General features: G+C 38.7%; 2 protein-coding genes across 2 annotated transcripts; one reads left to right on the plus strand and one right to left on the minus strand.

Moving 5' to 3' along the window:
• Nucleotides 1-5,020: 5,020 nt before the first annotated feature.
• Nucleotides 5,021-9,786, minus strand: GZMA (granzyme A). The gene is made up of 5 exons (XM_069880252.1): nt 9,706-9,786; nt 8,843-8,990; nt 6,989-7,127; nt 6,047-6,319; nt 5,021-5,254 (listed from the first exon to the last, which is right to left on the minus strand). Exons 1-5 carry the CDS (start codon nt 9,764-9,766, stop codon nt 5,096-5,098), a joined length of 780 nt encoding a protein of 259 aa, XP_069736353.1. The 5' UTR covers nt 9,767-9,786; the 3' UTR covers nt 5,021-5,095.
• Nucleotides 9,787-13,484: 3,698 nt separating this feature from the next.
• LOC138733709 (granzyme A-like) lies at nt 13,485-19,409 on the plus strand. The gene is made up of 7 exons (XM_069881175.1): nt 13,485-13,507; nt 13,924-13,994; nt 14,080-14,221; nt 15,990-16,005; nt 16,724-16,855; nt 18,290-18,556; nt 19,284-19,409. Exons 1-7 carry the CDS (start codon nt 13,485-13,487, stop codon nt 19,407-19,409), a joined length of 777 nt encoding a protein of 258 aa, XP_069737276.1.
• The last annotated feature ends 5,875 nt before the right edge of the window (nt 19,410-25,284 follow it).

Consider the following 25,284-nt stretch of genomic DNA (forward strand, 5'->3'; position numbering starts at 1 on the left):
TCCAGAGGACTGTATTGTTCTGTATATCACATAGATCATGGTAAAGAATCTGCCTAAATGTTTCTAGAGATCTAGGTTAAATACATAATTGTAATAATATAAGTGATTTCTTGGGAATTCTTTATTGTTTTTTAGAGGTAATGATAACTCAATTAGAAAACTTCTGGATTTTGAATTGCTTCCTTCATTAAACTCATCTACTATGTTTCACAATGTTTGAAAGTATATAAAAATGAATAATAATTCTATTATTATGCATAATTATGTAATGAACTTATTAATAAACCAGATGGAGATAGTCAAAGAAGCATGCTGTTTGGATCAAGCTAAACAGTGAGTTCATTCATGCCTCAGGGGGCAGCAGTTTAATTCTGAGTATCAGGTAGCCTGGCAACTGTCACCCTTTTCTGATTTTTTTTTTAGTGCTTACTAGGCACTTGCCTGTGTAAGACTTGTAGACTGTCAACAGCTAAGTAAGGATATCAGAACTGATCCTCATAAGCTATCCAGGTGCAACTCAGCAGTGCTATTCAAATAGTGTCCTATCCACAGGTGTATTTGGAGCTTTGCTTTAGTTATTGGGCATGAAGAGAGGCAGAGAATAAGGGTTCACCGTTGCATTTGTGTATTAAAGGTCTGTGAGTTCAGAAGCTCGAATTGTTTGGATGCTAGAAATTTATTTAGAATATTTCCTGTAGCTTGGGAAGAACGGGAGATTAGGGGAGTAGAGCAGTGTTGGCCCATGAAAAATCAAGCTGTAATTGAATGCATGAAAAGACATAGGCAAAGTTGGCAGTGGTACAAGTATGTGAAACTGTCACGTCTTTGGTTCTCATCATTTTTAAAACCTCATCTTCTGTTGTTCATAAATCATGTGGTTGCTAACTTTAGGACTGAAGAGTTGAGACCACTCATCTTTTTTACCTATTAAGATGTCAATTTATGATAAATCTGCTACTAAACCACTGGTTTCTGACCTCATCCCGTGTGGTCTACAGAATAGGTTAGAAAGTGGTAACGTTGATTATCAGTTGAGAAATGACTATCAAGAATCTCATGTCTAAGAATGGAAAATAACTTACATTGTGCCTGTCTTCTTGTATGAGCACTTTTGTTGCAGAAGATTATATCAGTTGTTTAGAATATGATTTAACTATTCAAAATAATATTTTAAATAATTCTTTTAAAATGTTAAAAAACGTTTTTTCTCTTTTGAATTGGAAAAAAGCAGTGAAATTAATCTCTTTCCTCATATACTTTTTGGATTCTCCTGGAAATTCTCTCGCTTTCCTTTGAGAGTACCTAATTGCTCTTGATTTGCCAAATACAGGAGGAGATGTATAACACAGGATGGATGGATGGCTATGGTGCTGAAGGAGCTGGTCAATACTGAAGCTAAGCACATTTTGTTGGATGCTAAACTGTCAAAATTAGAAAATACATTTCTTTCAGACTGAGAGGTACTCATTTCTTAGTTAATTGTGCTTGTTAGTTATTGCATGGTCAAACTGTATTTTTCCAGAACTATTTTAACATTATATCTATTAGTGTGAGAAGTCACTGATTTCAGTAGAACTAACCAACAGCCCCAAAATAAGAGAGAATCTTGTATGTGTGACCTGTAGCTCTATCCTGTGACAATGTCTGAGAAAACATTTAAGCATGCATGTAAATTCCAGACTCCGTCTAATGCAGAGTGAAATTACTGGAGTGTCTTTCCTGGATATGCTTCTTTTCTAGATAGGCCCCTTTACTGTCAGTTTCTTTTCCATGGCAAATATCTATCTTTCCGTAATAGGATTTTAAGGACTTGAGTAGGCAGCATGATTATGCTTCATTCAACTTTTCACAGAATCACAAAGTCACAGAATGGTAGGGGTTGAAAGGGACCTCTGGAGATTATCCAGTCCAAACTGCTGCTAAAGCAGGCTCAACTAGAGTAGTTTGCACAGAAATGTGTCCAGGCAGGTATTGAACATCTCCAGAGAAGGAGATTCCACAACCTTCCTGGGCAGCCTGTTCCAGTGCTCTGTCACCCTCACAGTAAAGAAGGTTTTCCTCGTGTTCAGGTGGAACCTCCTTATTTCCAGTTTGTGGCTGTTGCCCCTTGTCCTATTCCTGGGCACCACTGGGAAAAGCCTGGCCCCATTTTGCAGGTAATGTTGCTGAATACTTGCAGATACAAAGTATGCAGTTGCTGAAAATAGATTTTTTTTCTTGCATAGCTGCCTTGTAAAGGTCTTAGCATACTAAGTCTTGGGCAAAATATGAGATCCTGACTTTCTTCCTGTAGAGTGGGGCATGGTTTTAGCTCATTACCTGCTGCATGCCTTATATAGCTTTCAGGCCCAGACTCAGACAGAAATCAACACCCATTTCTAGGAGACCAGCTTGTTCTGCACCTAAAGTCTCTAAGCGGTGAGTCTCCAGATCTGGCATGGAAGATAAGGTAAAATTTATATTGCCTCGATTCAGGCCATCATACCCACAGTCCTATGTAAGGCTGAGCACTATAAAATATATGGAACAGAAAATTTCAGGGCAAAAGTATTTTTTATGAGAGGAAAGCCTTCATTGGCCATACAGGATGTGTGTCTTCCCAAGCAGACCAATATGACAACAGATTGTATGTCTGTAATGCAATGAAATGGGTTAAAGAATCTCAGGCTAGGCAATCCTTTGGTTTCTGCACGTAAATGTACTAAGTAGTCTTTCGCAGACAGCCTCCTGTCCTTCCGCCAGTATATGATCTGGCTTGACGATACCTACATAAATGTTGCAGTAATGCAGTTCATACCTGTCCATTTCTTCCAGTTAACTCATCCACAGTGAGAAGAAATTGTTGCATTTTGATGTGAAAATGACATCAAATGATCGTAACATTCCTCTTAGCTAGTACGTAAAGCTGCATGGGTTCTATCCCATAGTGGTTGGGCTATACTGGGAATGGGTTCATGCCTCTTCATTAGAGAAATTCCCAGCCTAGGTGAAATCTCAGTTTCATCTCCTTTCTTTTGCTTTTTTCCTATGGTTTCCACTACTGGTAGTGATGACAGAGACTTGAATGTTATAGTTGCTGTGTAAGTCCAGTTCCACTGGCTCATCTTGCACAATTCACTGAATAATGCTTATTATTAAAATTTTTAAAAACAGTATTAAAAATTAATATTAAATTATTAAAAATAAATTTTTTTTTAGTGTTTTGTGGTAGATCCTAAAGTTCAAGCTGGGGCTGGGGGTAGACCAATTGTTTTGGGTTTTTTTTTCAGATTTCTCCATGCAATGTAAACTTCTCCTTAGTCAAAACCTCTCATTCCTTCTGACCCTACTTGGGTTAGAATGACTGTCTGAAAAATGGGGAGGTACTGAATGATGGAATTTGGGTGAGATTTTCTACTGGCAGGCATGTGATGTCCTGGGAAGAGGCAGAGGGAGACCGAAGAGGGATAAGTAACATGAATAAATACGATAGCAGGATGAAAGAGATGCAGTGGGAAAATGTGCGAAGAGGAAAGAAGTGAAGTAAGACCCATTTATGGAAAGAGTGAAATAGCTTGCCATGAAGATCAGCCACAGATTTTTCACCAGATTAAGAAAGATGCCTTTGTTTTCCTTAAGATTTGAGAATCAATTCTTTCCTAGTCAAGGGCTTGGTAGTTTGCAAGAGCTGTCTTGGACTTGCCTTACTTATTTCCTGTGTGTTTAAAGACAGAATCAGAGTCACCACTCTGGGTGTCAGTACCAGTCAGTGGGCCAAATTCTCCTCTCAGTTTCACTGATGCAATCCTCCTTGGCTGGGAATTATTGCCTCTGCTCCTGCTTTGCTTCTGTATTTGTGTGTGCCTGTGTTTTTGTACGTGTTGGTGTGTTAAGCCCAAGAGTCAGAACAAACATTCTAGGAAAAAAATAAGGAGTATGTAACTTTTGTAACGGACAGAAAACAGAAAAGAAGATGCTCAGCATCAAAACTTTCAGTAAAGATGCCTGTATAATAGTTTAGGCCTTCTCCTTCCTTCACCCTTTATTATTCCTCTGTGACAAAAGTACTGTTTCTTTTCAACAAGATCAGGTAAAGGCAGTTGTGTTGAAAAGTTTCAGTCTGTATTTTCCCATGATGTGTTTATAAATTATGTTTAATTGCTCAGGATAAACTAATCATTTTAAAATTAAAATCAATACAAGATTTCCTCACCCATTGAATGCTTTCTTTTAGCTAATGCCTATTTCCAAGTAACATCCCCACCCCAAGCAACATAAAACAAAACCAAGCTCTTTTTGAGGGGTTCATGGCATTGAAAGTGCCCAAGACCATCGATACAAGACCATCGAGATGATTGTTTTTAACATAATATTGCTTATCTTGTTGCATTCTGCAAACATATTGCACATCCAAAATATTATGTACACAGACTATCTCCAGCAGACGGAGCTTTCCATATAAACTGACAGCTGCAAGCAGTAGGTTTTTATTGCCATCTTTATTAAAAGCAAAGTACACAAAGGGATGAATTCTAGATGTTTCAAATAGAAGGCAGTTATGAAATACACAGTTCCTATATCCCACAATCAAATGCAATTGCTGAAATGCAATTTTTTGAAGCTTAGCAATCTGTGAAATCAGGAGCTCTGCTGTGGGGAAATTACCTAGTTTTTCAGGTGTCAGGAATTGTACCTAGCATCTCTCTAACTTTCAGGGTTATTTGCAGAGGTCCAGATAAAGAAGAGTGCAGAATATACTGAGCATGCAGTGAGGACACAAACTACTGGATTAGATTCTTGATCAGAAATACTCATCCATGTAGTGCTTAAACTGAATGTACAACACAAGAACATTGAAACCCTGAGTCACAAATACCTGTTGAGTGACTCCATAGCTGATATTATAAGCTACAAATGCTATTGTAGCAGAGCACTGTGTTCTGGCCTACAAACAGACATATGTTTTCATCTATAAGGACATCAAGCTGCTAAAATTCAGTGTGGGAATACTTCTTTCACCATTATAATGAAACTATTTTTTAAGCAAATTTCAAACCTAGATTTCGTTACAGAATTATGAAGTAGGAAATCACTTATTCAAAATCCAGTCTATCAATCAGGCTCCCCCTATGGTTTTCCTTATCCACTGAAGGTATCCCTTTGTGAGTCGAGTGTAGACACCAGGGCCATCAGCAGCACCACACTTGTTTGGTTTCCCGAAAGATGTGATGCCTCTTATCACATTATTACATCTTAAAGGTCCACCTGAATCCCCCTGGAAAAAGGGGAAAAAAATGTTATTCAAGTTTACAGAAACTAAGAAGTGCTTCTTTTACATAAAATTTGCACCAGCTACATGAAGGAAATAAAAATGTGGACAGTGCTATTGTGAATTTCTTTTTTTTCCTCATTGGAAGGTAAGATTTCCATTAGCAATAAAAAAAGAAAAAAAGAAGAAAAAAGGCTTCAAACTGATCTTTCAAGCATGAGTAACAGGAATGAATCTAGCTCAGGACTATAGCTAAGTAATAGTTAGTCTTGTTTGAATATGAAAAAAAAGCTGGAAACATTCCTTTTGAAAAACAGAAAGCCTCTGGAAATTGCTACCTTTTTTGTAACTCAATTCATTTAATATTTGAATTTTTAAAATGTGTTAGTTATCACACAGTTGTGCATTTCACTCAGGGCCCAGTCAAAACACTTTTTATCAGCAAAACTTGTTTCAAAGCCCTCTGACATCAGAGAAGTTTTACCACTGAGGTTACCTGCTTGAGAATGGGCTCATATGATATTTCGTGGAGATTCTTGTATTAGAAGAATTTTGTTGAGGAAAAGAATAGCTATCTGCACTGCCTGGATAATTCCACAATACCCAGAATCTGTGAAGGCGAATTATGATCAAAAGTTTTGATTTTAAGGCTGAGAAGAGCAAGCATTGGTAAATTCACTCATTTTTAATAAAATTCTTCATTGAACCGAAGTCAGAAACTATAGATGTGCAAAAGGTAGTGCTTTATATTTTATTTTTAATATAATCTATGTGGATATAGGCAGTAAATATACTTACAGTACATGAATCCTTTCCTCCCTTTTTAGCCCCTGCGCATATCATGTTGTCTGTTATAACGGGTCTGTTGTTATAGTGCTTGTTGTCATTGCAGATTTGCCTACTGATGACAGTGATATTGACCTCCCTCAGAGTATCGGAAAGCTTTCTCAGACGATTTTGAGTTTGTCCCCATCCTGCCACTGTGCAAGTTGTTCCTGGTTTGGGATCATCATCAGAAGTAGGCAGGGGAATGGGTTGTACAGCTTTAGTGCGTGTTGCTCTTTTCTGAAGCTGTATAAGATATGGAAAATAGTTATCACTTGGCAAAGTCTAACAGAGGCCCCAGCATGTTAATCATTGGATCTCTTCCATTATGGTAATGTGGATTACTGCAACTGCTTTTTGAGATTCCTTGTTTCCTTGTGACAAGATTTATGTTAGAATGAGGAAATGAGTATTCTTTGTCTCATCAAAACCCACTTAGCTTTTGCTGAAATATTACCTCTAAAAAATACCTTATTTTACTTCTCTTGCTTTCAGACTATTGGGAGGACAAAATAACAGTAATCACTGAAGAGAATCAGACAAGTCAGAAACTTTTAATTTGAACTGGTTTCCAGACAGAACATTAGGGTTTTTAAACGAAGTATTTGTGTGTGTGAAATACACTTCTTTCTGTGGACAATCTTTATTGTTTCACCGATAAGCCAGGAACAGAAATATCTTGATCAAGGCTCAGAATTTTTCTACTTATAGCAATGGCATGTATTGCAGGAATTGTTGCTGGCCTTAGTTCGCAGTGCATCCCCCGTACCCCAGTCTGCTGGGTTAGTTGACCAGACTATATCACCCCAGAAAAAAAACACCAGGAACTCCCTCGACTCATCTCCCACACAAGACAGAAGAAACTGGTACATTGTAGGATATGCATATTCCATAGGCAATGTGTAAAATCTATACCTGAAGCAGCATAATGTCGTTTTCCCTAGACATGGAAGAGTAGCATGGGTAGCGAATCAGTTTTGCAATTCGAATAACCTGTTTTTCTTTTTCTTTTGCTTTCTCTGAATGAGCTCCAAGAGTAACTTTGCCTCCTTCCCTGAGAGGAGAGATAATGTGATTAGTGAGATTCAAGAGGGGTTTACTTGATGTAACTCCATAATTCTTCACTGTTAAATATGGTGCTGTAATGTCCAGCTGCTACAGAGTCTCTTCTCTCATGCCTGGAAAGCAACAGTAATTTAGAAAAGAATAAAAAATTACTCTGTTTTTATAAGGAGTTAAAAAAAATTGACTCAGTGGATCAAAAATCATGCTATCCTCTTTTCAGCTTTCCAGAAACATAGTCAAGCTTCAGGTTCTTAACCTATCCCTATTGCTTCCCTTTGGGAAGTGAATGAGAGGTGGGTACATCAGCTTTGCTGCTGGTAGTGGTCTCACCAAGTGTGCTCTCTGCAGTTTGTGCTGAAAATTTAGGAGAATAGCTCACAGCACTGTTAGTTCAGAGATCATCATGACTGGGCTGAATTGTACCCTTGCTTTTTCTGAGTCTGTGTGAGAAGTAGCTGATTCCCTTTCTCTAACTTATTCTGCCACCTCATATACTTATTAGATTATGAAGCCATGACAATTGTGCCAGCTGGGGCTCTCTGGTACAAAAATCAGGAGTCTACTACTCCTTGGTCAAGTAGTTCAAGCGGACCTTTATATCGGACCATGGGTATAGCTGTGTATTACAGCTGAATGGGAGAATATTCTTAGAGCAGATGTGTAGGTTGGCCCTCATTTGCAACTTACTGCAGCAAACATAACCCTGAGGAAGTGGTTACTCCTTTCTTTCAGCTATTAAGAGCTGTCTGACTGTTGACTGCTCATCATAGGTTAATAATTTATTGAATTTTCTCTTAAATGTGATTTCATTTGGAAGCATTCTATACCTTGTATTAATTTGACAGCTTTTGGGCTCTGTAGTAGTCCTTGTCTATCTCTGTTTGGGTGGAGGCAGGAAAGATGGATTTATTTCTCTGATGTCTACAGAGTCCAATAATTTACTCACTGGTCCCGGGAAGGCCATTGACAGAGTCTGTGTGAGGTCTGGCTCAGGAGCAGCTCCAGTCCTCCCGAAAAGGCAAGGGGTAGGACGTGTTGTTTAAACCTCACATCTTGCCTCACTGATGGACTCTGCAGGGTCAAACAGCCATTTGTGTCTTGAGTCAGATAGCAAGAAGAAAGGCTGGCTGACAAACCAACATACCAGAGATCTCCCAGTCTCTCCTGTCATCTGCCTGGAGGATTTTTGCTTCTGCATAACAGCATGCTGTCTTTGTGTGCTGAACTGCATATCTTTTACAGAATAAAATCACAAGAATTTGTTTCCAGTTTTTGGGCAGATATTTAGACTGGCCAGTCCTCTGGCCTATTGCAGTGGTTGGCTGAGAAAACAGGGATAAACCTTTCCCCCAAATTCACTACTTCAGTGTTGCTATTCTGTGCATGCAGCTAAAAGCTTATAAAAGTGTTTGGTGGGAACGGTTGGACTTGGTGATCCGGTGGGTCTCTTCCAACCTGGTTATTCTGTGATTCTGTGATTCTGTGATAAAATAATTCTTTAGAAACAGTAAAGATCAGTACACCTTGTCATATTTTTTCTTACTCACTGAAGGACATTTTTTAATAGAAGTTATAAAACACAGTAATCAAAATGTGATCATGGTCATGCTAAATGCACAAAACCACCAAGGATATTAACTTTTATTCTTGAAGAGACACCAGATTCTCACTAAGGACAATCTCTGAATCAGAGTAAGAACTTACACGTTGCAGTGGGCAGCTGTTAACACCCAGTTTTCCTTGATCAAAGCTCCTCCACAAATAGGTTTTCCATTTGCTCCGTAGATTAGAGCCATAAATGGTCGGGAGTGTGGTGCTACTTCATATCCTCCAATGATATCCACACATAAACCTAAAAGTAAAAATAAGCCACAATACACACAGCTGGGTAACAAGTATTGTAAGACACTCAAAGTCTCTTAGAAGAAACAGTTAATGTAATTACAAAGTACACAGATACACAAATATGCACGTATGCCAGGATGCTGGTAGTCTCTAATCTCAGCAATACTATTTCTATATGTTTCAGTGGGATCAAAATTAGATCAGTGGAGTGACCTTTGACTAGAAAAGCATCAAAGTATTGTTGCTCTTGCACAGATTTCTTTTCCTGAAGTTCACTGCTATGATTAATTTCTTAGCTTTCATTGTTGGTAACAAAGATCTGCCACATAATAAATGTATAATTTGTGACTTATGTGAACACATGGAGACTGAGCTTTGTAGTCTAAGTAACATTACAGGAACCTGTTTTTCAGAAAGAAAAAAGAAAATCAAAAGATTAATATATTTACATGCCTCTGGAGAGAAAGGCCAGATAATCATTATCTTAACTCCTCTGAACTCCTCCAAACAGCCTGTCCCCTGTGCAGCCTTAATTAATGCTACCCATTCAGAAATTATTTTGTTTGCATGAAAGATCAAACACATGCAGACAGTGGAAAAGAGCTAATAAGAACTCAATAAATAAAACTACTTCCTCTACATTAATGCATGTAATGTATTAATACTTGCCTCAATCTCTGAATGTCAGCTTTTACCCTCAAAAAGACAGAAATGGCTCTTACCTCCACGAATTACCAGGAGAATGACAGCAACAGAGGTGGACAAAGTGAGGAAAGCTCCCATGATTTCTGTCTGGTGTTCCCCACTATTCACTGTTTAATATAGACAGCTAGATGAAAAGGATGTGGTTTATTTTTTCTCTTAAGGATATTTGACAATTGTAACTGTAACAAGACAAAAAAACCAACTCCCCAACACGTAGAGGTGATAGTGAGAAATTGCGTCATCTGTTGTGGTATGAAGATACCAACTCCTCCCTTCCAGTTCTTGCTGTAGCATTTGCAAAGTGAATTTACAAGTACTGGGGTGAAACTTTGCAAGACACTAAATGTCTAATTCCACAGCAGACTCATAGAAATTTAGGCTCGATTCAATTGCTCCCATGAATATGTATAGTTTAGTTCTAGACACCTCAGGTAGCCTTCAGGTCATAGATGAATCCCAGACCATTCCCCCCTCATTAGAGAGTTAACTGTGCTGTCCAGGAGCCCCTCAGGGTGCAGTAATCTGATATTTGCTCCTTTCAGCATCTGATGATACCTCATTAACTTTGCACTGGATGAGCATCCAGGTAGCACTGAGTGTGGTTTAGTGGCCAAGAGCTAAAGTTACAACGCCATTTAAAATGTTTCAGGGTGTCTTGAACCTGCAGAAAGACATGGGTCTTCTGTAGATGCTATGTTGGATTTGTCAGCCCTTGGCCCACGTCTGCGAAACGCAGGGTATCTCAAATGTCACTAAATGCATAGCTTTAGGCAACTGCATTGAGTCCTGAAAACTGAATAAATTTTATTAGAGCCTTGTAAAGGCACAGTTCCCCACTTTCAAATATAAACCCAAATAATAGAGGTAACGTTCATCAATGTTAAATAACTTGGAATATCAAATAGTCTATTAACTAACTGGGTCCGTTAACTGAGGTATCATTACCACACAGCTTGGAAGGCTTCTTGAAGGCTTGAGCCCTACTACAATCAGCCTGTAGAAGGCTTCTGTGTTCTGGCTGTGTCATATCTTTGAGCTCAGTTGGCCCGGCCTGTTGTGTGTTTTACCTGTTGAAGACCTTGGCCAGCCAGCTGGCTTGAATTTGCCATTGCCCGGGACAGAGAGTAATTTTTGGTGATTTCTCTGGAGAAGGCAGATGTGGAGATAATTTTAGAGATCACAGAGTTCTTTGTCACTGATATGACTTGTCAGAGACACTGTCATCTATGTGGTGTGGTGACACTGCAAAACCACAACCACCTTTTAGTTTTCTTTATTTTTTCTCCTCATTATCTGCCCATCCCCTGTAACTCTGAGGAGTTTGTAGCACTGGTGTTCTCTTTTTTTCCAATGTTTTCCTGAAACCAGTATTACCAGGTATCATAGGTACCGGTCTTGCATTTACCGCTTATAAATAGTTGTGAAAGTCTGATTTTATGACATTTTAATGAGCAGTATTACCATATTGGAGTGTTTCTTTTCTGACATATGCACAGATGTGATCAGGATGAGCACTTGTGAGCAAAAATTACTGAGACCTGCTCAAACTCATAGTACTAAAATGTTTTATCCTTGGATATTCCTACATGAGCTGTCAGTTCAAGTGAAAAGAGATGTGGAACATATAATCCTATATTCATCTGATCTATTTTCAAGAAAAATTATTTGGGAGACACAGAATAAAACATTAGCAAATGTTGCTAGATGTTTTCCAGGCAATTAAGATAAATCTATGCCTAGCATCTAAACCTAAATCTTTTACAGCCTGCATATATATTTTTCAATACCTAAACTCACTCCTATTTACTCCTATGTCCTAGTTACTTCTGAAGATACTTTTCTGTAACTCCATAGTTATTATTTAACCCGTGCCTTTTAAAAAATCCTCTCTAATCCCGAGAGATCCCATTTATATTGATATTTAGAATCAGAAATATACAGTCTAGTATACTGTTTGATAACAACTGATCACTTTCTGTGTGAGCTCCTGAGCAACAGCTCTACACATAGTCCTAAAATGGATTGCATAGATATTAAGGATCAGATTAATATACACGTATTCTGCTTCTAGTTTTATAACCAAATGCTTTTGTCAGTGTCTTCTTCAGCTTAAAACTTATATAGACAAGGCTGAAAAATTGACATAAAATTTTAGGATGTGCATCAGATTGTCTGGGCTCCTTTGGCTATGGCAAAAAGTTAATTTATGGTCAAGTTCAGATTTTATTGGTCTTTTGCGTATAAAGAGATCTCAAAGCAAAACTTGCTTCTCTGTTTGAGTGGTTTGACAAATTCTTTTATTAGGCTCTCTGCTGCATAAGTAATTGGTCTTCAAGAGAATTGATTTATACAAGCGACGACTCCCTGTTGATTAAGCTGCCATTAAGCCCATGGGTCACTGGATCACTTTCAGCTCTGTTCAGTACTGTGGCAAGTGATTCTGACCCTTATCTTACTCAGTTGTTTTGATATATTTTCTTGCCCAGTGACTGTGTTCCTTTTTCCTTCGTTCTGCTTTCTGTAGTGGCAAATATGAACGTTGGGTGTGGTTTTAGGATACCAGATCAGGAGACCCATTTAAACCACAGCTCTAATCCTTCCAGAGCTGCTGGGTGCCTGAGTTGAGTCAGCATCTTAAATCAGCCAAAGGGCTGGGGCCTGGGACTGGGGAAGCAACTCAGAAAGTCCTTAAAGCCTTTCAGTGAATCAGCATTGCTTCTATGAACTTGAATGTGCTTGGCAGAAAGAATCCTGCGTTGGATATTGTGCTCTAGAAACAGAAGTCTTCTCCTGTCTGATTAGAATGAGGGTCTGTTGCACATTTTGCCTTTCACACTGCTTTCTAAGCTAGCCACTTACTAGGATAGCAAAGCCATAAAGGATTCAAACAGAATTATACCTCTTTGCAGAGATAACATCCACTGCACGAATAATCCCAGGATTAGCTGAAGGTTGGAGAGTGATTTTGGAGTAAGTGGAGCTGGCTCTTTCAAGACCTTATGAATTCTGAGTCACTCTTTTCATTGAAAAGATCTTTGAAAGACTCTCCTGAAATATGAAATATTTTCAAGCTGGGGTGTAGCTGATAGGCCTCTGTGCCGTATAAATACTCAGTGCAGTGCTATGATATCATTCAACAGTCTGGAGAGCTGCTGTTCTCTAACTCTTGAATAAAAATGAGAGCTAGTTATATTGGGCAAGTTACATTTATGGTTCTTTCTAAAGATATAAAAGATCACAGCAGGCTTTTTAAGTTCTTTGCACAGAGGTATGCTGTATCTTTGTAGTGGTTTACCAGCATGGTGTGTGTAAACATGGGTGCAGACACAAGAGGTCTGCAATACAGAAATGTCTTTCCAAGCACTGTGTCTTTTTATCTTTTTCTTGTGAACATTGATTAGATATTTTGTTTGCATTTGACACTTGCACACTCTAGGGTTTTCTTCATCTGAATCCTGTACTCTCAAAATTATTGCTAGGAAGATGGATATTGCTCTGCCCTCCTTATGCATAGCCTGTGTTTTGTGTCAGGCATTCCTAAACTTATCAGACAGCACATGCCTGCCAATCCTCAGTGGCTTTCATAAATGTACTGTATGAATCTTTTTCAGTCTTTCAACTGAAAATATTACGTGGGCAGTATAACACTGCAGATAAATTGCTGGCTGCTGCTGTTCCTAAACTGTCCACAGTTTAGGAATGACTTTTGTATTCTACTTTCACTCTCACTGGTGTTTAGTGAAGTCTTTTCTGGTGGCCCTTGTATAGATTCTCCCATTTGTTCACCTGCTTGGAGATGGCCAGTTTCATTCTTCTAAAGTATTTCCATTTGTTTGGTTTTTGCTTGTTTGTTTGTTTTTTTTTTCTTTAAAGTTGAAAGTGTTGAATTCTCTGAGACACTTTAGTTTTATTGTACAGTCATCCCATGTAATACTCAGGAATTCTGTTATGTGCTTATTTTCTAATATAATACCTGTAATGAAGGGCTGCCAAATTTCCTATAGGAGTTGGACCAATTATTATCGACACATCCAGGATTTAAAACAGGTTTTAAAGAAACCCAAAGAAAGAACATAAAGAAACTAAGCTGCAGTTAAAATAATACAAAATTAATGATACAAAGGGAAACTTCAAGAGCAGGAGCTATTTTTAAAACATTTCAACCTCTGTTTCCTGTGAGGTACAAATAAATAGAAAAGGCTGTATCAGAGTTTACAATGTTCTTGTCAGTAAAGAGCAAGAGCTGTTACAGGACACCTGTTAGCCCTCTTGCTCTCTCTAACTGCTGTTGTCCTCTTCCCAAGATGTAAGTAATCCTCTAAGGATAAAAATCCAAATTCTCACTTCCTCTGTATAACATGTAACATGATCGCACTGCTGTTATATTTCAGATGGCTGTGTGGACATTATTGGAGGACACATTGTGTGTCCTCATTCCCGGCCTTTTATGGCTGCCATCCAGAGAAAGAATTTAACTGTGTGTGGAGGAGCTCTTGTGGAAGAGCAATGGGTTTTGACAGCAGCACATTGTGAGTAAGTATCTTATATACCTTATAGTGTGGAATTTTTAACTCTTCATTGAGATGAGGAATGCTGTGCAAACTTATAAGTAAAGGAAAATGGTTATTGATTTCTTAAGAATTGTTAAAGCTGCAGTTCTCTCACTAAACTGATCTAAGAACTTGTCATTCTGTTTGAAGCTGTTTTGTAAGCTACTGCTTTAAATAAATCTTAACTATGTGCCTGAGACTCGGTCTCAAAATACCCTGAGAAATGAAGTTGAGTTAGATGGAAACACTATGCCTCCCTGTCCTCAGAAAAACTGAATATCAGTCATGACTAGGACAAGAAGCCTTGTCCTTCTGACAAGTCAAATGCCAGAGCAAGCACCATTTACCCAGGTGGGATACCCCAAGGTTGGCACAGCTGTTGAACAGGTGGGTCAGGTTAAGGGGGACATCTACTGTTCACTTTGGGAAGTAAAATGCCCGTGGTTTTGCTAAAATATTCTCTAAATAGTGTTTTAGTTCTCCATATTTTGAAATGTACATTGAGTAACTAAAAGCAAACCAATTACAATAAATCTGTGCAAACCTGACCTCCTCAAACACAATGTGGGCAGCTTGACTGGCCATTGACTTGGCCTTCTTCGATCAGTTAGTCTGAAACAGCGGACACAGCTCCTTCTTTATAAGTGAATTTGACTTTTTCAGATTAATAAGTTTTAGTTGCGTTTTTTGTAAGGGTAGAAACGTTTACACCTAGAATGTGCTGGTTTAGACATCTACGAAACAAAAGCCAAGCATTCCTCTTTGTTATCAAGGGACTTTTTTTGATGGGAGCTGGTGTTTCTCACTCTCCAGTCAATAGGTTAGAGATAACCAGTTTAGTTATGGCTATACAAATTCAGATTTGTGAGCTATTTAGTGAAAAGGGCACTGGTTCTCTCTGGTACTCCGTGGAAGATATCTCTGATCACTGGTTTGGTTTTCTAACAAGCACATCAGTTTGGCTGACTTTGAGTCTTTGCCACTGGGGCAGAGTGAAACAATATCTGTCTTGTCCCCTTCTCCTGTGCAGTATAATGATGCCCATGCATACCCACCCACCCCTGTGCTATGTCTAGGCTATTCTTAGCTGGTGCAACTGCACTGCATGTAAGCCTTTGGAACGAATATTAAGAGATAATCAGTTCTGGAATAATTTTTGTCTTAGAAAAAACATCATGAAGCCAGCAACATGAATTTCTGTGCAGCCTGAAAACAACCTGTTAGAGATATGGATGAGGTTGCAGTGGGATTTTTTTGAGTTCTTTTCCCCTAAGTTTCTTTGTGTGCACAGTGGCCAATTGACTGGGCTTTCTTCAAGTCCAGCATCTGAACCTCTGTAGTGGATGACACATGAAAGAGACAGAGGGATGGAGTTCTGTGAATCTTATATCATTCTCACTGTGTAAATATACTTTGTATCTTAAAATAGAAATTTTTAGGATCCAGTACTGCTTTTGCAGTTATTTTCACAAGCAAACATTCACATACAAATAAATCAATTGTACCTTTCAGTAAGGCATGTAGCTGGGATGAATAAGATAACTTTTATTCTTGATTTGAATTGATAAGCTCTTCGTTCTAACTTGAGTAAGTTATCCTGTGTGTAGTGAGATTGTATTCTGAAGATGAAGCACAGGAACCCAGCAGTATATCTTCTGGCAATGTCATCTCACTGGGCTGCATTAAATTTAGCAGGGTAAAATGAAGGAAGAGAAACTCTAATAAATACACTTCTGATGGTACTCAGAGAGCTTGGAGGAGAGGGAGGTTGATGAGTTGCTTAAGTCTAACTGTTTATTATAAGGAACTGGACATACAACTCCTTTTGGATTTTGACAGTGTCTGTTTTTAAAATTCACAATAGCAGTGTCTTGACTTAGGCAACACCCACCCTTGTTTCTTAATGGGCTGAATCCTGTATTTAGTGAAGTTAAGGACAAAAATCTTACTGATATTAAAGATGTACGGTCTAGCACAGCACTTACCTGCATGAATAATGCTCGGAAAGAGTACTATCAATATGTTTATTGACATCCCATTGAACTTAGCAGCAAAACCTACATGGTGTTAATCAGGCATGTTTCAGTCTTTTGCAGGGTTAGGTCATAAGTCCAAAGGAGGTCATTAAAAGATTAATGAAGGTATCACCACTTCAGTCCTTGCGCAAGGGACTCTCCTTAAAAAGCCAGTAAGCTTTTACATTAAATTAATTCCAAACTCTGGAAATCCCTGAAGGTCAGATATCATACCATTATTTCACCAAACTAGATTTACAGTAAAGAATTGTCACTTTGTAGAGGAAAATCCAAGCTCATGCTGAAACATTGAAATTAACAATATCCTTCCCTATGTTTTAGTCACGGTACTGTAAAATGACATTGTATTAGGCTACATGTCTTTTGATTATCTTCAGAGTTATCATTAGTTCCAGTAGTGACCTTCTCTCCCTGTACTTTCTTTAACTTACAAATTAAACAAATCAGAGGTTCGAGTTGTTCTTGGAGCCCATCAGGTATCCACACATGAAAAAGAACAGCAGATATTTCAGGTTATGCAGTACTTTCGTCATCCTCAGTTTGACAGATCTTCCATGGAAAATGATTTAATGCTCCTCAAGGTATTGTGTTGATTACTATTGTATTATTAGAAAAGGAATTTTGCTAATGATCATTATGGCTTTTCTTTGATACTGAAGAGTACATTGCTTAGATATCCTAACATTGTCACAGAACACCCTGCTTTTGGTTGTACTAATCTACATAAGGTTACAGGATCTGTGAGCAAGAATGACATTTCAAGCTCATTCTTTGCTCTAAAATGCTCTTTAGCCCTCTCACTGCAGCAACCCATCCAAAACCCCAAACCACATTCTTTGAAAGGGTCATTGGGCACTGGAACAGGCTGCCCAGGGAGGTGGCCAAATCACGTTCCCTGGAGGTGTTTAAGGGACGGGTGGACGAGGCACTGAGGGGCATGGTTTAGTGATTGATAGGAATGGTTGGACTTGATGATTCAGTGGGTCTTTTCCAACCTGGTGATTCTATGATTCTATGATCTTTCAAAGGCAGTCAAGTGATGTATGCCTTGGAGTTTGGCTCACAGCTGTGTCCCAAAGGGATACCTGTGTTGAACTATGCAAAATGTTGGGATGAAAATTACTGTTAGTTATTTGGGTTAACCACATAGAGTAAAAGTATGGATAATACTAATCATAAATCAATAAACCATAAGGATGTTTTTTTATAAACTTATTATTTGTTGGAATGCTTTTTAAAAAAGCTTCAAAGCCTGCATCATTTAACTGACAACCATTCAGCAACATGTGTAATCACCAGTGAAATTAATCATGGTGTGGTGATCATGTGTAAAACAGAAAATGTCTGTTCAGTATCTGTGAGCATTTACCAGGCACGTTGAGGGTATGTGTTAGCGTTTCACTATATTTTCATTTACAGACTGAAAAAGGCCCCTGTTATAGGATAAATCTGTCAGGCAAAGACTGACAAAACACATACAGTTTGGATCATTTAAGCCCTTTTCAACCTCTCAGAGCAATAACTTGGCACTGAACAAAACTTCGTTTTTCCCTAACTATGTGGCTGCTGTCATGTCTAATGGTTATAGCTTTGTTTGTTTTTATCCCTGTTACTGGGTATATTGCACCATGCCTTGCAAGTTTTTTGTGTGTCAGTCAAACAGCAGAGTCTGATTTCAACTAAGACGTTCCGTAGTAAGTCGGACTCTTGAACGCGAGATAGACCCAACAGCCTAACTCCTATGCAGGTTTTTTATCTCCTGCTGTAATCAATATGGAACTGGGCTTGAACTCATTACTGCTCTTGTAGCCAGAGAATTGCTATACTGACACCAGGAAAATTCTTTTGGATTTTTCAAAGGGTAAATTAAGCTTAAGATCAGTTCGTAAATATTAAGAAGTGATTTATAAGGAAAGTATTGATACTAATGATACTAGGGCCAATTGAAACTAGATTATATTTCATTTCTTTCTGCATGACAAAACATTTTCTTCCTTTTTTTTTTTTTTACCCAGCTGAATGGTATTGCAAAGCTGAATAAATATGTGCAACTTTTGCCTCTGCCTGACTCTTATGAAGATATCAAACCTGGCACAAGGTGCAAGGTGGCTGGCTGGGGAGTCACATCTTCAGGAAAACCATCAAAATACCTTCGGGAAACAACTCTTAAAACTGTTAGTAGAAAAAGATGTGAAAGGAAGTATGAAAATTCCGCAAAAATAACCAGCAACACGTTGTGTGCTGAAGGGAAAAATATATTTTTAAAGAGAGATTCTTGCAAGGTAAGAAGCAAAGTTACAAAGAGGGCGGGATATGCTTTTAACAATGATTCCATTTTCACTGGGTACAAAAAAATTCTAAACAATAAGGCTGATCAGATTAATGGTGATTTTAGCCACATTTGTAAGAGAATTCACTGCTGTGAAAAAGAAATCCTAAAACTTTGAGTAATTTAGGTCACTGTAAACAACAAGGTCGAGAGAATAGGAATTTGATTCTGGGATTATCTCAGTTAACTTCAGGTGCATTTCTTTAGCTAAGGTACCCTTAGTCATCACATGCAGCTACTGAAGAAAAGTAAATACTTTCAGGGTCTGAATAATTTGATTCTTTCCAGATGTAGACATCTGAATCATTCAGAATTAACTGCACTCTCAAAAGAGCTGCTTGGATCTTGGTTTTGATGTCTTCTGTGCCAAGTCCACAGGCCAATTGCTAAAGAAGTGAGAATCAATTTATACCAACAACGAAAAAATACCTATTGAAATATGATAGCGCGGTGCTGGTCTACAGCATTTACACCAAAGGCTCCCTCAGGCTTTGAAAGCAACCTCTCCTTATACCTCTCCCAGTTCCCATAAAGTGAGGTAAGACAACTGATCCACTTCATAGGTTGGAACAGATTAGAAGCAAGTTTTCTAAACACGCTTATGCAATACATGTTGCACTGCATGTTCCTCTGGAAAGCAACGAACACCCATTGATAGTTACTTCTGCTGCGTGTTCTAGGGAGATTCAGGTGGGCCATTCATCTGTGCTGGTCGATACAGTGGGATTGTTTCTTTCGGAAAAGGATGTGGAAGAAGAGGCATGCCTGGAGTTTATACATCACTGACTAAAAAATATACTGACTAATAAAAAAAATTATTCATCTTCAGAGAAACACACAAGACAGACAAGACGGTTTTAATAAATACTATGCTGTGCATTAGAACTAGATGCTGCTGCTCAAGTGCACCACCTTCAAAAAGTACCTCTTAAGTTTACAGCTTTACTAACACTACCTCAGCTCTATGAGAATAGTTCAAAATATTTCCCTTTGTACAGACAGCATATTTACTTATGTTTAGTAGGAAAATGCCTCTTATATAAAACAATTAATTTTGGTCTTTACCCTATTTCTTAGAGGAAAGTACTGTTCATGTTATCCATTGTGCCTGGAACAAGGCAACATTTTTGAATGTGTACTTATATAAAAATTAAATTTCAACTAATAGTCTGCTGAATGAGAAAAAAAACAACAGAAGCTTTAAATGTTAAAATATTTTGCAGTGATATTTTTCAAACCCAAATAATTCAATCTTCCATCACTAAATAGTTATTTAACTATATTAGTTTTCAAAGAGTTTAAGCATTAAACAAATAAATATTTTACCAATTGATCTTCCATTTTGAGAAAGAAACAAATAATCTTCTTTTTTTTTTTTAGATAATTTTCCCTAACTTTTTGCTTGTAATCAAATCAGGAAAGTTACATCTTCTAGAAGTGTTGCTCATGATTTCACTCTTTCAGTGAATGGTCTGTTGAAAAAAGTATAAAAATTGATTGTAAAGGTAGAAATTATACTTCTCTAACACAGTGCCTATCTAACATCTCTCAAAACAATTTTACTATTGATATTTTTTATTGCTAAAAATTTTGCTATGGATTTCAACAGGCTTCTGCTGTTGGACTTCTGACAGAAGAACTGTCTCTTTAGCTTGGTGTGTTTCCATTATCTTCCAAATATTCTCAAAGTCTGTTTCTGCCAACAGTTTAGAAGTGACCTTCTGGAGGGCTTCTCTGCTTCTTTGCTTATCGCATTAATATGGACAAAATGCTCTAAACTTTGGGACATTTGTTTATGCAGAAGCATGAATAAGTAACTCCAGCACATCAACACAGTGGCCTTGATTATTGACCAGCAGGCATGTCACCACACTGGGCAGAGCAAACCCTGTATCGTAAAGGTTATGGAGGCAAAGGGGCACAGGGATGCTGCAAAGCTGGGTTGATAATGCAATAAAACCTGCCAATGTGTTGTATGGGGGCTTGATCCAATTCTCACTGAGGGCCATGGGAAGACCTTAATAGATGCCAGTGAGAACTGGCTCAGGCTTAGGACGCAGACAGAAACTGGGAAAAACTGGGAGTCTCAGAGGATGTTGCAAACACAAATCCCTTTTAGCTTTTAAGGTAGGTGACCATGAGGATATCCTTCTGCCCATCCCACAGGAGACTTTTCACACCCTACAGCCCAGTCACACCCAGTAACTGGTTTATATCCTCCCAGAGGCAAAGATTTCACTCGCTGTGTTCATGTGAACAGTGGCTGCATCTCAGACACTGATGGGGAATAATCAGTGATAGAGTCTGGGAACAATAACCCAGGGTGTTAGTTCCAGTTCAGACATCAGGCTTTGTGCATGTGTGACACCATGCAGTGCTCTTACTTCGTTTGCAGTAACCTTGACTGTTTGCCCTCAGGTGAGCAGTCTTTATTCCCTCCACATGGAACAGGAGGGAAGCCTTTGCTAGCACTGAAATCCCTGTGTCTCAAAAGTGCCTGCCCATTCATCCCTTTGGATGAGGGCCAGTCTGAGCCAGGGAGTGGCAGGAGTTTTACTTCGGGACTGCAAAATGCTGCACAGTTCTACATTTTATTAGCACCGTGAAAGTACGCACGGGAAGGATGGCCTGTCTGCAGCTGGGGATAGGTAAAGGTCCAGGAAAGAATGAGCATTGGCTAAACAAGGTGACCACTGGTGTCACTCAGTGCTGAAACCACTGCTGAGCTGGTTCTCAGAACTGAGCTGAAAACAGGAAAGCCACATATCCAGAAACATTACAGATTTACAATAAGAGACACCCACAAAGCCCAACAAAATTAAGCGAGAAACAAATTCTTAGTTGACTGAGGAACTCATATGCAGCAGCTTGTGGAGGGGTTACTATAGATTCCATTTGTGTCCAGCACACCATTTGCAATTTCCATCACTAATAGAAATCTAGTCTTGTCCATTCTGACAAGTCATGCATCAACACTAATCTCTAGGTGACTTTGAGGTGTCCCCTTGCACACCATCTCCTAGTTTCCAAATACTGCCTTCTTGTACCAGACCAGCTCTCCCATATTGTTTTTCTCTTTAGTGGAAATTTCTTAGTGGGTTAAGAGTCGTGCCCCAGGAATCTTTGTGTCCTTGGCCAGGTCTGGACTCCTATCTGTGCTTGCACTTCACGGCTTGATCTTTGCTGAGTTGATGACTTACTTCTCTGTCAGACATTTGCATTTATCTCTGTTTTTACTGAGGTCTTCCAGGTAAGCAATATTTCCTAAAGCTTAATCACAGAGAAGGCTGACTTCTTGTCACTCATCACACATATTCGGGTACAGAGAGCAGCCCTTAAGGTTCACAAGGCAGTTACACAACACACGGCACTGAAGTAAAGTGTACAGTGCTGAGAGATGGCTGACAGCTCTTTATCCAATAGAGGGGGCTGACAACTCATATTCACACATCACACAGGGATGCAGATGCCACTAAGCTCTAGTCCTTACGTTCATTCTGCCCTTGTGCTGGGCAGCAGTGACCGACGCTTTCTACTTGTTACGGCTGTACATCTAATGAACTGTATATTTAATGTAGGGATCTTTTTTTTTAAGCAAACTTCTAGTTCTCAGTACAGAGGGTACTATTTTTCTATGTGGTGACAACTTTGGAGCATGGATTGTCCCAACAGCTCCTAGTTGAAGCACTTATCTTCTGACTACAGAACTGCCTGCCGTATAGCAAGCTGTAAAATTAACCTTCCTTTTGGGCAAGTTAATCTGGCATCAGGAAGAAATATTTAGAAAACAGGATTAAAACAAAGACAGCCATAAGATTTTTCAAGAGAATTTTTGTGTACTTACAGAAGAGAAATAAACTCAGAAGACTCTTTTGAAGTCTGAATAGGTCAGTTTACCATAGTCAGACAAATTACAGCAAGTAATTTTAATGTCTGTTACATCTTTTACTTATGATTTAATAATTTCCAACTTTATCTTCATCTAATTTATCTGGCAGATGATTCAGACACCTCCATCCCAATGTTTATAATCCCACAATCATCTGATGGAGCTTTTTTTGGATTGACTGATAATATTTAATAATCAATATCTAGCAGACTGCAAGTAGGTTAAATTTAACTGTAAATCAATTCCAGGTGGCACAGGTTGCTTTGAAGCTTTTAAAATCAGCTGTGAAACATGCATTGAAAGGCAGCCACTAATTTCATGTGAAGTTATAGGGTCCAAAAGCTGTATCAAGACCCTCATCCTTGTCATAACTAAGAAGAAACCACAGAAATATGAGCAAAAAAGCCCTTATTTAAATGAAAATAGAACAAAAATTTATAGATTTTAACTACTTCCAATGGCACAGATTCGATTCAATGTACAAAAAATGGAGTCATTCTTATCTACATTTGTTTGTAAAAAGCAAAAAATTTTTCCCTAGTAACACACTCTCACAAAAATTTCAATAAAATATCAGAACTCCCTGCAGCTACATGGAAAACTAAAATACACAATAATTAGAAGAGACATCAGTAAATAAGAAAAGTCACTTTAATCACTGTTTATCACTACTCTCATAAAAAAATCTACTCATGAATATTTAATAAATAATTTCAATTTAAATTAATAAATGGCACATGATTGTTGGCTTATGCTGTCTTGAAACCATGTAGTGTATGTTCCCTGTCAGACTGTAGTGTCCAGTATCTTGGAACATCCCTCTTTCAAGCTGTCATAACCGAAGTCCTATCATAGATCTTTTCATCTCCCTCGGTACCAGATAAAAGCAGCTGCATGAAAGGAAGGAGGAGCTCTGGACCAGCATGACTGCAAAATCCCTGACATTTTCAAATGGCAATAGACCACACTGACCGTGATGTGGCTTTCACTGATTAAACTCTGGAGCATGCACATCCTGTGCCAAAAGCCACAGTCCTGTCTTAGCACCAGTCTTAGCAGAATTCAAGTAAAAATGGTTACACTGAGCACACAATTATTCTCTGAACGGTGGGTTTGGGCACCCTGATGGAGCACTGTGAACAAATGTCATCTGGTTCCTTTCACTGGGAATCATAAAAGTTCCATATTTCAAGGTGGTCCAGCCAGATCTTGTCAATTAATTCTATGTACAATCCACACCATAATGGAAAGAATAACATGAGGGCAGCAACTGTACTTGCAGCGCTAAAGATCTCACACGCATAAAGATGAAAGATGAACTTGATGATACTGCTGTGTAGTTATTTTTTTTCTCTGCAATTTCAAAGGGATGGGTCCTAGCTGCAAGTTTTCTTGGGGATGGCGCTACGCTGTAACATGACTACATGAGAACATAAGCATGTTTAAAATGGTGATACAGCGGGTTATGGTTTCAAGGTCCACCAGTTTCAGAAATTATCATCTCCGTAGCCTGAAGGGAGTGGTGTTTGTGCTATTCCAGGAGTGGAAATGGGTGATTTGAGTCAACTTGTTACACTGTAAATCAGCTTGTGGAGCTGTGAAATGAGACAGCTGAAGCAGCAATTATTCTGGCAGTGCCCCAAGGAGATTTGGCAGCAACTGCACACTAGAACCCTATATTATTGAACAAATTCTGTTTGTGTGTTCTGTCTTACGAACAATGGTGTTGATCTTGTTGGGTGATCTCGGCCTCATTATGCAGAAATATTGAGAGTATCTGCACAAGTTAAAAGCACAGCTGGTCATAACACAAGAAATAAACTCAGTTCTACAGGGATATTTAAAATGTTCCTCTTCCAGTTACTGAAGTCAGGGTCATGGTAACAGTTACCAGTTTTGATATTCATATTTGCGACAGTGATTTTCAGAAGGGTTATTGCACCATCTGTGCTGGGTCGGGTTTTTTTCCTTCTTGTAATGCTTGATTCCAGCTTAACCATCCAGGGCAGTATTTATCTGCCCAGCCAAACACTGCTGGTGACCGTGGGTGGTTTTCAATGGGCACAGGCAGTGGTTCCTAAATCCTCTTTCAGGCATTCAACTTAGGCAACAGGCAAATAAAAGAATAATTTCCCTCTATATTGGTTGTTGAAAACAAACTTATTTGTTTACGACCATTGCTTTATAAAAAGAAAAATAAAATTTCATTTTGCAAAACAGAAAAACACCACTAAAGCCACAACTGAAGATACTATTACTCAATTCTCACTCAGCTGGTTTAATGGGATTCCCATGAGGGAATATCTCGTGTACTACAGCTTTGGGGGCTGTTTCCTACTGCCAAGAACCACCTGTAGCTGACTACCCTCTTGGTCCCCTGTGCAGCTTCTTGACAGGAAGGATGAAATACTCACCTAGCACCTGGCCAGCACTCACGATCTAGAACATTATAGGCCGAACCCTAGCACAGCACAGAGGATCCATAACACAGCATGGGAGGCAATTGGAACATACGACTGTGGTCTGAGCAGTAACTATATGATTTTAATTAAATCCTCTAAGAAAGTGTATCTGATGGTGAATTATTTCTGGATTTCTCCTTGCTTAAATAGATAATTCTTTTAGGGAGAGGAAACATGAAAAATAGCCCACAGACAGTCTATGACAATTCAGAAGTCAAAGCAAAAGAGAAGAAGAATACGCCAGGATGGAGAAATCACATATTCAGTCTGTCAGATTCATAATTTGTGAAAATAGCTCAGTTTTGAATAATTTGCTCACATTTTTTTCAG

Source organism: Phaenicophaeus curvirostris, chromosome Z, assembly GCF_032191515.1.
Source record: "Phaenicophaeus curvirostris isolate KB17595 chromosome Z, BPBGC_Pcur_1.0, whole genome shotgun sequence".
Lineage (NCBI taxonomy): Eukaryota > Metazoa > Chordata > Aves > Cuculiformes > Cuculidae > Phaenicophaeus > Phaenicophaeus curvirostris.